The following is a 13971-nucleotide window of genomic DNA, read 5'->3' on the forward strand; positions in this document are numbered from 1 at the left end:
CAGTTTGTTTTCGTGGGGTCGCAGTTCTAACCTAACCTAACCCACTTTTCAGGCAACAGTTCGTTTTCGTGGGGTTCCAGTTCTAACCTAACCTAACCCACTTTTCAGGCAACAGTTTGTTTTCGTGGGGTCGCAGTTCTAACCTAACCTAACCCACTTTTCAGGCAACAGTTCGTTTTCGTGGGGTTCCAGTTCTAACCTAACCTAACACTTTTCAGGCAACAGTTTGTTTTCGTGGGGTTGCAGTCCTAACCTAACCTAACCCACTTTTCTGGCAACAGTTCGTTTTCTTGGGGGTCGCAGTTCTAACCTAACCTAACCCACTTTTCAGACAACAGTTCGTTTTCTTGGGGGACGCAGTTTTAACCTAACCTAACCCACTTTTCGGGCAACATTTGTTTTCGTTTGTTTTGTGAGCTAAAAATATGTATACATCCAAAATGCCAATAATATGTTCCCACCCAAAGTTACAATACAATACAATAATAATGTTTTTTTTTTACGAATTATAAACGTAGGCAGAGCTTTTAGTTACGGCTCTGCGTTAATGAGTCAGTCAGCTACATATTTAGGTGTTTTATGCATTGTTAAATATAAATTAGACTTGGATTTTATACAATCTGACGCTTTCTTTAATTTTAACATTCGTCGAAAAACATTCTGCCAAATGTAGCTTATGACAGATGGGTTTTAGGTCATACAAGTTATACCAAATAGAAAGAATCTAAATACGTTTTCTTCGATGTAAATATTCGCCTAAATCCTATTATGCTAAACAGATTATGAAAATCACATTTCGGACATTTAAACAAATGCAAAATAAAATTATTCGTATCAAAATTCGGCCATGATAGTAGTAGTCTATTTAAGATTCGGACTTGGAAACATTCGGGCTATTGCATATTATACAAACTGAAGCTTTCTGCAAATTTAACATTCGCCGAAAAATATTACTGCCAAATAGGTTATGCCAGATGCGTTTCGGGTCACGGAAGTTATGCCAAATAGACGGAACCCGCTAGGAACGTTCGATTTATCTGCACAGTCGGGTCAGTCGGACTGCACAGTTTAATCGCTACGATTTATAGTTACGTGTGTAGCGGGCATTATATTATTTATATACTGGGTCAAGCAAATCTTGTCAGTAGCAAACGGCGGCAAATTTGACAAATCGCGGGTTAGCAACACTGTTTTCGAATAATTCGAAAATCGCGTGTCATCTGTGTTTTATCTGTGGACAAGGGCCCAACGTTTTCTGTTCTCTTTCACGGCGCAGCAACTAGTATCATTTCTCTCTCCTCGCTCTTTTAAAAATGCCGTTTGTCAAAAAAGGACAACCATACTGTTGACAAGATGGACTTCAAATCAAGTGTTGCCTTTTTTGATGCGCCCAGGCTGTGTATGTGTGCGTAAAAGCGTATATGTGTGCTCTTTTAGGGATGTGAAAAGTCGATTTTAATCATGTTATATATCGATAAACGCTACACAGCGGAACGAAATAGCGATTAATTGAAGCTTCAATATCTTCGTTAAACATGAACATAATTGAAATGCTAATGGATAATGAATATATTATAATATAATAATATAATTCAATTATTACGGAACACCTATTTTAGGAGGTATTTATGTATTTTAATTAAATATCTGAACTTTCCCTTGGTTCCCTGCTGGGGCGTGACTATAAAATTGTGATCTGATAACCACAATAAAGAATAAAAGCGTTTTTGTTCATTTTAGGTACCGTTAAACCTTTGAAGTAAAATTAAAATTGCAAGAAATGTCGATAGTTTATCGATATGACTTTATCGACATGGCTACAGCAAGGTGGGCCTCATTGTTAATCGTACACTAAACAAAAGTGGCAACAGTGACAGCTCGCTGAGACACCGTCTCTATATATTATAAGTCTATGTCTGTGGAATGTGGATCGCGAATGACAGCCATCATCTTTGTTTATATTCTGAATTCTGAATCGATTCTGACTTCCGGTTCGAGCGCCATCTTGATGGCACGCGTCGGGATCAATTGCTTTGTTTTTTGCTCATTAATATTGTTTACAGTGTAATATCGATAGCCTATTATACAGTAAACTAATGTGGTAGTGTGCAGTGAATGGAGAATTTATCTTGAAGCACGTTTAACCATCATTTTGGAGTCAACGGCCTGTTGTCCACGTGTTTCTTGTAAAGCCCACACTACACTGTCTTGTACACGGCTGTTAATCTACGTACAACGGAATGTGTACGTTAGCGCCATGTTGCTTTTAGATGATACTGACAACTTGCCGCGCTCTGATTGGCCGATCGTCGCCTAAACGTCAGTTGTCAGTGGTTGTCGCCCATGTTTGTTGAAAACTTTGAACAGTTTAAATTATTTTCAATTGCAATAAAGTGTTGATCGAGTGAAGTTCTTGTACTTATCCTCTCCGCTTTATTTGTGATTCATCCATCACCCAGTTCTGCAAGCATTTATGCATTGTGCAAAATGTATTATCAGTGCTGTGTGTGTAAAACTCTGCGAAAGGACGCTTTTACTTTGTACCGTTTTCCTAGTACTGAGAAAAGACTCATTATGTGGTTGAAGTGTTTGGAAACAAATGGTTTTGGAAATATGTCGCCGGAGCAAGTTCGAAAAGCTTTTATTTGTGAGAAACACTTCGAACAGCGGTTTGTTTCGGCATCGACACGGCGTCTCAACGCGAAGGCTTATCCTTCGTTATTCAGTCAAGATGAGATTAACAGTGGGATCCCATCTCATGAAAATGCCGGTAAGTGTAGAAAATGATAAGAAGTGATATAATAAATCAGTCTAATCTAATTCGTATCATTTACGACCATAAAAGATAATGTCATAAACTTCTATGCAATTGATGACTCATGAATCACGGCATGGTGATTTTATTATGTGTAGGTAATACAAAGTGTTTGTTTATTCCTGTAATAAGAGCATATGTTTCTAGTAAGATAATTATTTCATGCGATCGATATTAATATCTTAACACTTGTGTGTTAATTTTAGCTTAGCATTTTTGTACTTCTTTGGGTAAAGATATCATTGGCAAGTGTTGCAGTCTTTTATTAATTATTTTATTTATATAGAAATTTCCCAATCCTAAAAAAACACCATGCAGAATTTGTAGATAAATAATACCACATTTCACTTTAGTTATTTAAAAATAATATTTTGTTATCAATTTTAGAAAACATGGATCCGCTGAAAGAACATGCATATGTTCGTAAATCACATGACGACCACACATACTGTCAACAAGTGCCTCAAAAAGGTTTGTTTAATTTTTCTGAAATGCATGATAGCCATGATAGATACTCAATTACATTTTAGGTGCAAATTAATGCCTTCTTATCAAAGACATTATTAATATTATTATGCACATATATATTTCATTAATGGTACTTAGATCTGCAAGCAATGTAAAGAATCAATTTCTTGTATTAAGGTCAGGCATGGCTAGTGTTTCCATGGGCAACATTTTTTTTTATAAAATATCACCACAAAAGTAAAAAAAGTCAAAAGTATTTATTTGTCAAACATAAGTACAGGTCCTATATACATCACTGTATCACTATGTTGTGCCGTAAGGCATACAATTTTTCATTTATGGACTGTGACTGCATGCTGTGCGCAGTTACCATTAATTATCAAAATCATCTAACAAAAATTCACATACACTATAATTATATGTTATTAAATATTTATCATCCAAAATTATCATTTAAAAGTTAATTAAAATCTATTTATACATAATATGCTTTGTTATCTAAAAATTTAAATAACTTACTTTTGAAACTAATCATGTCATCTGTATTTCTTAGTTCAATAGGAATTTTATTAAAAAATTTGGCGCCATTTCAAATATACTTTTTCTAAATAACTCCGTTTTGGAAGGCAATGAATTTATTTTACCACTCTACCCTACCACAGTAATATTTCCAATAAGGAAACAAAACTGTCAGAGGAAGGACCTACATGCCTTACCAATATACGTACATTTTAATTACGCATGTATATAAGAAAAGCCAAAGTTATCCCATAGAAGTATTTCCGTAACTACCCATAACAAATTTGTAGCAATGTGCTCTGTGTAGGTCCTTTGGAAGATATTTTATAATAATTATAAGCCCTTATTAACAATAATTTTCAACGGTTTTAATGTGTTTATTATGTATTTCTGTTTTAGCGTCTCCTGCCATTCCATCCACATCGGGGGTTAAATCAACCGCAGTGGGCCATACACCAAAACAGACTATGGGTAAGCTAAATAAATGAATATGACACTATTTCCTATGTATTTTAATATTATCACAAGTTATTAGTAAATCTTATAAAAAAAAATTAAAGTGCTATTTTATGTTACAGCCGTTTCTATAGCCACAGAACCTGTCCCGACAACTTCAGACATTGAAAAGGAGACCATGCCCGAACTATGCAGCAGCTTTATTACAGAACTTGTTGTAGCTGAGAAGGTTACAGCTTGTATTTCACCTAGTGTACAGTCACACAATGAAGGTTAGTGAATTCTTATCATTTTTACAAGCTTTTATTTACTTTCACCTGACCGTTGTCTGTGTGTAATCAAATCTTGCAAGTTAAATTTGATCCACTTACCGGTTTCCGATTGAGCTGAAATTTTACATACATATGTAAGTCGGGTGACAATGCAATATTATGGTGTCATCGAGGTGATCTGATGATGGAGACCGGAGGTGGCCATAGGAACTCCGTGATAAAACAACGAAACCTAATTGTGTTTGGGGTTCTTAGAATTGTCTCGATGAGTATTCGTTGCTTGTGGAAAAAAAAGTACAGTCGGCGATAAAAGCTTGTACCAAAAATGAAATTTTGGCCAAAAACTTATTTTGTGTTATTGTATGGCAGTGACAGTACATATAATAGTACTTAATCATTTTTAAAGCAATGGCAATATTTTATGTTATTGTATGGCAATGACAGTGTTTACATAAAATAGTACTTAAACTTAATCATTTTTAAAGCAATGGCAATATTTTATGTTATTGTATGGCAATGACAGTGTTTACATAAAATAGTACTTAAACTTAATCATTTTTAAAGCAAAGGCAATATACCTATTCCCCACTATCATTTGAAACTTTATTACAATGTGATAGAGTTCAATTTTACATAATTTCTAACACTCTTATGCCCATTATAGGGTTATCTCACTCTGTCTTTCGCGTTATGAGTATGATGATAGTCACCGAGTAATGAAAAATAAAATCAAATAAATGTGTCATTCTATTTTAAGTGCTCAGAATCACGAAGTCTCTCTGTTCTAATAGGAGAAAAAAAGCCCCAAGGTTTATATTCCTATTTCGTTACCATTTTCCATACTAAGTGTATGGAAATTTAATAATTTCAGAAGTCAATTTGTGTAACTAGTAATTTTAATGAAACTAAGTTTTACCTGTTCAGGTCTCGAAATTCTTGAATAACGATCATCATGTGTAAGTCTAACTAGAGTATGCCCCGTGCGAGCCTGCTAGAACTGAGGCATGATCCATATGTGTGAGACTGATTGTTTCATAATTGTTATTTCTGTTTCAGCAGTCTTTGTAACAACTGCTGAACCTGCAATCAAACAATCAAATGCTGAAGAGCAGCAGATTTTGCCAGAAGCAAATATTCCAGAATGTGTTGCGGTTGAGGAGGTTACCTCTACCAATTCACCAAGGGAACAGTCTCAAGTTCAAAGTTAGTATTTACCTTGACAATATTTATATTTGATATTTTAGCCGCAATTTGTGCATTGTAGTACAATTAAGTATAAAGTACCTGGGAGATTGAGTTTTGCTCGGAAAACATATAAAAACGCTTTACACACTAATTCAATCGTCCTAACTGGCATCCTAACTAAACAAATGGTTCTAGTTAGTGCAGTCAGAGTCTTACTAAACGCAGTTACAAAGAACCGTGTCCCGATTTGGGCCATGGTGCGTCCATTAATGAATCGCATACTAACGGATAGGGGTTTAAGAGTACATTCACGGAAAAATAGTTTCATTGTTAATCAAAGTGGGCATATGATTATAGGCAACCCAACACTGGTGGCTTAATTGCCGTTTATGTCTGAAGATTCTTCAAGGATATTGTCAAATCTTATAAAATATGTCTCCCATTTCTGTTCATAGACGTTTTATTATTGTGTTAGATGCCTTGCATACTCTTATTACCAAATAATGGGCTAATTTGGTTAATTTTTTTTAATGAGTTTTTCGGAACTTATGTACGAAATATCATTTGATATTTGCCAGTCGCTTTTCGGTGAAGGAAAAACATCGTGAGGAAACCGGACTAATCCCAATAAGGCCTAGTTTCCCCTCTGGGTTGGAAGGTCAGATGGCAGTCGCTTTCGTAAAAACTAGTGCCTACGTCAAATCATGGGATTAGTTGTCAAGCGGACCCCAGGCTCCCATGAGCCGTGGCAAAATGCCGGGATAACGCGAGGAAGAAGGAGAATGCGCTAATTTGGCCCGGTAGCAACGAAATCATACCGTATACCCAAAAGAAGGGGAGAGGGGAAATAGTTGGCTCCCCAGGTCTCATCTATGCTATATTTCTTCATTTTATTAGCAATAAGGGCAAGTTATATATCATTTTTGTATAATTTAGAGACGAGGAATTCATTTTTGAAATAATCGTTATACCTTTTCATACAAATAAACTGAATTTTGCACAAAAAATGAATATTATATGTATTTTTAGGACAATTTTGGCCTTTACAATCACAGTGTGGTGATTTATACTAAATAAAATATTGGACAATTTAGCTCATTTATTCCTCATTCTAAAAAGTATCACTTTATAATAGGCACTCATATATTTTTTGTGAATAATAATTTGTAGCGCGCGGCGGTAACGATTTCCATTTAAATTGAATTATGGCCAAAGTCAAACATTTTAAAATGTTAAAAAAAACTGAATCTGTCATTTGAAAAGTATGAATACAATGTTTCAATATTTTACAGATAAATTACATAGGCCAAGCAATAAGAAGGTATAGAGGGAAATGCTAGGAACACAATTTTTGACTCCGTAACTTTGTTTGGACTAGTTAGGAGGTGAACATATCAAAAGTCCCCGGCCGTAGCCCCGGTGCTGGGGGTAGAGGGGGAAAAGAAGGTCTCATTTTTCGGTTTTTCACTTATATCTTGGAAACTTTGCGTCTTAGCGACATGACTACTAAGACAAACTAAAAGCTGATAATTCTTTTTACAAGTTTTATTAAGTCAAGTTTTTCGATATCTTAAATAGTTTTTGAGATATCCGCTCTTGAAAGTTTATTTTAGGGCTTTCAATTTTATCTTGATATCTACATTAGTGAAGCTGATAGGCCGTGTTTGGTATCATTTTCGTATAAATAGGGGGTGCTGGGTTTGGGGGGGGATGTCGCTAAGACGCAAAGTTTCCAAGATATCAGTGAAAAACCGAAAAATTAGACCGGCTTACCCCCCTCTACCCCCAGCACCGGGGCTACAGCCGGGGACTTTTGATATGTTCACCTCCCAACTAGTCTAAACAAAGTTACGGAGCCAAAAATTGTGTTCCTAGCATTTCGATATAGGCTATGCACTATATCTAATGATATATAAGTTACTTCGGGACGCGACATGGCCCAGAACCCATACTATCCGGAATACGGTTCTTTACGATTTAGGAAGGATTTTGGATTAAGTAAGTGTCCACATAAAAATTTCCTAAATTAAATTAAATGCTTATATTTTTCAGGTGTTGTTGAAGTTAAAGTTCAAAGTGCGAAAAGGCCACAGAAGCAGAGGAAACGATTGATTGGGAAATTAATGAACCTGACACCAACGGGCCGAATGATATACGACGAATATAAAAAATCTAAACGTCAGGCAGATTTTTACCACAGGGCTAAGAGGGCCTTGAAATTCAACAAAGAGAAATCCTTTCAAGAATTGACAAAAGACATGAATCCGTATGCGAAAACTATTTTGAAAATGCAAATCAACCTTTGCAATAAAAATAAGAAAGGGCGTCGATTTTCATTGGAAGAAAAACTAATAGCACTATCGATAATGAAACAAAGCCCTAAGTGCTATAGGTTCCTGCACAAAATTTTTATCCTGCCGTCGCGATCGACTCTAAATAAAATGGTTGCAGGACTTAAGATCGAGTCTGGGATTTGTCCTCAAGTATTTGAAGTAATAAGAAGAGAGGTATGTATCTACGTCATAAAATCTTAGGATCTACATTAAGTAATTGATAACTGAGTTAAACAATATCATGAAATCATAATTTTTAATAAAAAATACATTGCGAAGATTGTAAAAAAAAAAACTAAAGCAAAAAAGGCATATTAAATTTGAACTTTCGTATTTTGATCACATATTAAAACAGTTAAGACCTGGTCTTACGCGAATTTATTGTGTAACCTTAATTTCCGACGTTTCGACACAAGTTTCAGTGGTCGTGGTCGCAGCTAACTGATGTCCTAGTAAAAAAAAATCGCGTTGGACCCGGTTTTAAATATATTTTAATAAAAGGAATATTGTTTTCATTTTGTTGAAAATTATAGAGTTTCATTGTAATAATTGTAATTTAAAAGGGACCTTGACCCGCGCTGTGAGTCATTCTTGGCTGTCCATCGAAATTGAACGCAGCAAGTGTGATAGGTACCTTTTCACTGGCGGTTTATTTAGTAGTTTCATATTGTGTTGAATTTTAGATTTATTAAGGGATCTTAGATATAATTTAGTTTTATTTATATATATACATTTAGTTAAATGTTTTTAACGCTTATCTATGTATTTAAATTTCAGACCGAAAAATGGAGCTACAAAAAAAAACTGTGTTCAGTCATATTTGACGAAATGTCTTTAGAGGCTGGCTTGTCTTATGACAAAAACAAAGATAAAATTAATGGGTTAGTAGAGCTTGGCGAGAGAAAAAATGATTTCGCTGATCATGCCCTCGTGTTTATGTTGAGAGGAGCTGTCCACAAGTGGCAGCAGCCAATAGCCTTTTATTTTTGCCAAGGCGCTACTAAAGGCACAGAATTAAAAAGTATACTCGTGGATATTATCACAGCGGTTGTAGGATGCGGGTTAAAGCCGATATCCCTTATTTGCGACCAAGGGTCAGCTTTCCAAGCGGCTCTAAATTGCCTGAAGGCTGACACAGCGCGTGACCAATTACTGACAAATCAGGAACCAGGTTAGTAGTACTTATAGGTTTAATAACACTTTGAATTGATGTATGTTAAATAATTCTTCAAGGCTTAATTTTTATTACCATAGCGCGGGGCAGATCATTGCAAAGCCATCGTAAAACAGTTGTAACTCGAAAATAGAATAAGATATTTCAAAGGTGTGATATTTGAAGTGTTTTTTTAATTTTCTGTGTTTTTTTTAGATGGCACAGTAACAATAAACGAAGTCAAACTGATGGTTATATTCGACCCTCCTCATCTTATTAAAGGATTGAGAAATAATTTTTTGAATAAAGACATTTCCTTTGAAGGAAAATTATCCACATGGAGAGACATCGTGGATGTATACGAAACGGACTGCAATAATATGGAAACAAGAATGCTGCATAAGTTAAATGACCAGCATGTGATACCTGAAAAAATTAAAAAGATGAAGGTTGGTGCCGATTTTTACTAAGACTGCGCAGAGCGTCAAGTGACGCCCTCATTAGGGGGTTTGTGTTTTCTAATAAACCAATTAATTTCTGTATAAATAAGTATATATTAATAGTGTTGTCCTACTTATCCCACAATAATTAATCTGTGATATAGTTTTATATGTTACTTACTTTTGACTTCATCACTTGAACGGAAAAAAGTGGCCACCATTTGCCATTTAGATGATGTAGCAAAATAAAGCTATGAGACAATAATGATTATAATGAACAAAAGTTTGTGAAATCAATAGGGCTACAATTTTAATATATATACTTACACTTACTGGATTATAGACAAATGGATTGGTTTATTAGAAAACACAATAATGAGGGCGTCACTGACTCACTTGACAGTCGATACCCTCTCAATGTGTGAAATCTAGTATAACTAAAGATTTTCTTATACAATCAACTAGCATATGCTTTACCTATGTACTGTAGTAAATGGTTCCGTCCTTATAATCAGCCTATAGATGCATTGAGAATGTTATGACCAGTTGGAATATTTTAATGATTTTATATCCTAATACTCAAGTAATTTATACTGCATTCACATTGCTGCATTTTATCCGCTAAAATATAGTTTGGTTATTGGTATTTTAATATATTAACGATATATTACATATTGAGTACTGAAATATATATTTCTTTTCAGGTCAAGAACTGTGTAAAAGTATTTAGTTACACACTGTCTTCGGCTCTATCTTACACAGCCAACTTCTGTAAGTAATTATTTTTTCTCCTTTTCACTAACATAAATAGTTAGGTACCCATTTGTAGAATGCAAGAGTAAAAAGATAGTTATACTGGGTGTGGCCTGTAACATGAGCAAATAATTAAAACATAGACTCTACTCCTTAAACGGTGACACTTTTGTTCAACAACTTTTAAAAATTATGAAGTATTTTGACTCCCTATTTTTCATACAAAATAAATATTATCTTCAATGGACGCCATCGCCGCGCCATATCATTGTGATAGACGTTGCTTGTCACGCCTTAAACATAACAAAATTCGCAATACATTGCGTCTTAGAATAAACTTTAAAGTGTATTAGAAATCAAACCACAAGTTATTTTTTAAAGTCGCTGAACAAATGTTGGTCAGTATGAGGAGTACAGCCTACAGTTTAATTTTTTGCTCATATTACAGGCCACACCCGGTATATAGGTACATATCTAGATTAATATCCGGTAGACCGAGAAGACTCAGAACACGAATCCCTACTTATATTATATGCGAAAATATTTGTCTGTCTGTTGCTATAAAGTGCTGCAGGGAATGAAATGAAATTTATGAAGATAGAACAATAGGTATAGATAGTGAATACTATTGATGATAAAGTACCTACTTGAACTTCACAAATCTATTATGCATAAAATAAACAAATATGGTCATTTTCTTGTTTTTAGCTCACTATGCGGACGGCAGACCTGTGAGTGAAACATTAAGAAACACTGCTGAAACAGTTTTGTTCTTTGATAAATTGTTTGATAGCATCAACGGATCAGCAACCTATTCACAAAAGAAAGGAAAAGAGCTACGCTGTGCAGTGACAGAAAAATCTAAGCACCATGAATTTTGGCCGGAGAGCATCGAGAAACTGGAAAAAATTAAATATGTAGATTCCAAGGGAAATCCGAAATCCGTGCCTTCCTTAAAAAACTTTATTGCCACGGTAAAAACATTCATGAAGCTGTGGCAGTTTTTTAAGAGCAAAAATATGACAATAATGCGCCCAAGGTTCTTCAATTCAGATCCAATTGAAAACTTCTTTGGCCAAGTCAGGGCCTATAATTATAGGAACAACGACCCCAACTGCCACAGTTTCAAGAACACCTTTAAATCATTATTGATTACTAGAATGATAAAGTTTCATGGTGACGCTTATAATTGTGAGGATGACTCGGCAGACCAAATAATTAATTTAAAATCATTATTTGAAGATAGTGAAACTGCTAGGGTCGAGCCGGGTCATCCCAAAGTAGGAGATGTAGAAGATACTGTAGAAGAGGCCCAACGGGAGCAACTAAATGTTCTCCATTCGCGAGCGTACACTGCTGGATGGGTGGTAACAAAAACAATGCAGAAATATAATAATCAATGTGACAGTTGCAGAAAAAGCCTTACTACTAAAGAAGGCGCAATCCACAAATGGATTCATCAAAGAGAGTATGATGCCGCCACGAAACGCCTTACTTACCCATCCAGAGGTGCTGTTCGGTGTTTCGGTACAATTATTAAAGAAACAAACGGATTCTTGGAACACCGAGCCCATGAATTAAATCTGACGGCCAAAATTATGGAAAAAATTTTGTTCAACAATCCATTTAGTTTCTTTAAATGTACCACACACCGTGAAATTTTGTCATATTTTATTTCCGTGACAGTAAAGTTCTCGATTACAAATTGGTGCAATAACATTAATAAAATATTAAAAGGAACGGATATTGTGCGGATAAAAAACCGCACTTTGCCTGCGATGCAGCAGAAAGCTTTTTTAAAATATAAGAAAAGACTGAGGAATAAATCGTTTAATAAATAAAATTGTGTTTTATTTAAATTATTGCGACAAGTGTAGTTCCCGGCATTTAAATTGAACACTGACTCAATTTTACTGTATAAGTCGGTGTTCAATTTAAATGCCGGGAACTATATCAATTATAAGTATTAATTTCCTAAGGAGGGGGGGGGGGCTGGTCACGCAAGGTTGGCTGTATACGTTACGTCCTTTGCTACGCATCAATTCAAAATTTAAAAAAAAGAAACGTCATACATGACTAGGAGTACAGATAAAATATACTTGTCTAACGTACATAGTCTTTGTTCCCGAGTTGGCGGTCTGATCTCTTTGTAGTCTGTGACGCACATGGATAACCATGTATGTATTCACACGAAGGCGGTTTTTAAGCGCGGCGCTTTTTTATCGAGCACTGTTCGATTTTCGGCGTTGAGCGTTGGCGTCAAATTGAATAGAGCATACGGAACTCCGTGTATCTGTTCTCACAAGCGTTAAAAAAGCGCCGGCGCTGCTGTCAGTTGGCTGTCAAGTGTAAATTTTTGGTGTCAATCGTCAAGATTATAATTAGTTTCACCTTAAAAATATCAACTTATGCTTACAAATTCCTGAAATATTCAAGCTATATTCAAATAATACGTCGTAATAGCAAATAAAGTATGGCTTTGCTGAGATGCGTACGTGGCAGTACGACTCACAAGTGATTTTTAAGCGTTCATATGAACACAAATATTGGAAACGGTAAAAAAGCGCCAACGTCGGGTTTTAACGCAACGCTTTTTAAGCTGTCGTGCGAATGGGGCCTTAAAGTTGGTCAAGCAGATCTTGGCAGTAGAAAAAGGCGGCAAATTTGAAAAATGTAGGCGCGAAGGGACTTCGTCTCATTGAAAATTTGAATTTCGTGCCTTTTTCTACTGACAAGATTTGCTTGAATGTCTATATGTTAGTTATTGTCAGGAGAAGTTTCTTATGACAGAAAAAAATAAGATAGTTGCGCGGAACATTAGAAAATTTAAGAAAACTTAACTACCATATTAACTTTGATGACATGGATAACATGTTTCTTGCGTGAGCTTCTGCGGAGAACTGACAATCGACGCCGATATCGGAGGCGTGTGGAGGCGCTAGGAACGGTTCCCCTATCTTTGGCATATTTTTTTTTGTAATAATTCTATTGTGCATAATACCTTTAGGCATAACATACTGTTAGAATAAACTCACTTGGTACTGGATTGTTGCGCATACATACTGTGACGTCTAGGTTCTGTTGTATTACAAGGTGATAAATAAAACTCAGTTGGTCAGTCACGTGTGCTCCGCGACCCGCCTGTACGCCATGACAGTTGACAACAGAATGTCGACTTGCAGGTAGTTCGCATTGCACTTTTATTGTATAAACGTCACATCTCTTCCTTTTTATAATGATTTATTTAATTTATTTTTTGCGTTAGCCATGCAACAATAGTTCAGTCATCTCACATCTGTTTATCTTATAACTGCTAGGTTAATTTAGATTCTAATTCCGACATACTACCACCGGTTCGGAAAACAGCGTTAACCTCAGACCCGAGAAGAACCGGCGGAAGAAACTCGGCGAGGTGTGGATATATTCATTTCTCAACAGTTCAACAATAAACATTATTTAACAATATAACCTTGGAATATTTACACTATTCCTAGTATCTCTCTCAGTTGCTTAGCGGTCAGCTGGAAGAGATCCTTTAAAGGGATGAGTTTGCCTTTGTACACATTTATTCTATTCT

The 13971-nt window shown here is 35.5% G+C and overlaps 1 protein-coding gene across 1 annotated transcript; it reads left to right on the top strand.

Annotated features, from left to right (window-relative positions):
• Positions 1 to 2279: 2279 nt before the first annotated feature.
• LOC134805775 (uncharacterized) lies at positions 2280 to 12303 on the top strand. Its single transcript, XM_063779022.1, has 10 exons — positions 2280 to 2770; positions 3203 to 3286; positions 4202 to 4273; positions 4381 to 4530; positions 5587 to 5733; positions 7768 to 8222; positions 8826 to 9219; positions 9418 to 9650; positions 10346 to 10412; positions 11103 to 12303. The coding sequence occupies exons 1-10, from the start codon at positions 2488 to 2490 to the stop codon at positions 12233 to 12235; spliced, it is 3018 nt and encodes a 1005-aa protein (XP_063635092.1). The 5' UTR covers positions 2280 to 2487; the 3' UTR covers positions 12236 to 12303.
• Positions 12304 to 13971: the final 1668 nt, after the last annotated feature.

Source organism: Cydia splendana, chromosome 1 (assembly GCF_910591565.1).
Source record: "Cydia splendana chromosome 1, ilCydSple1.2, whole genome shotgun sequence".
Lineage (NCBI taxonomy): Eukaryota > Metazoa > Arthropoda > Insecta > Lepidoptera > Tortricidae > Cydia > Cydia splendana.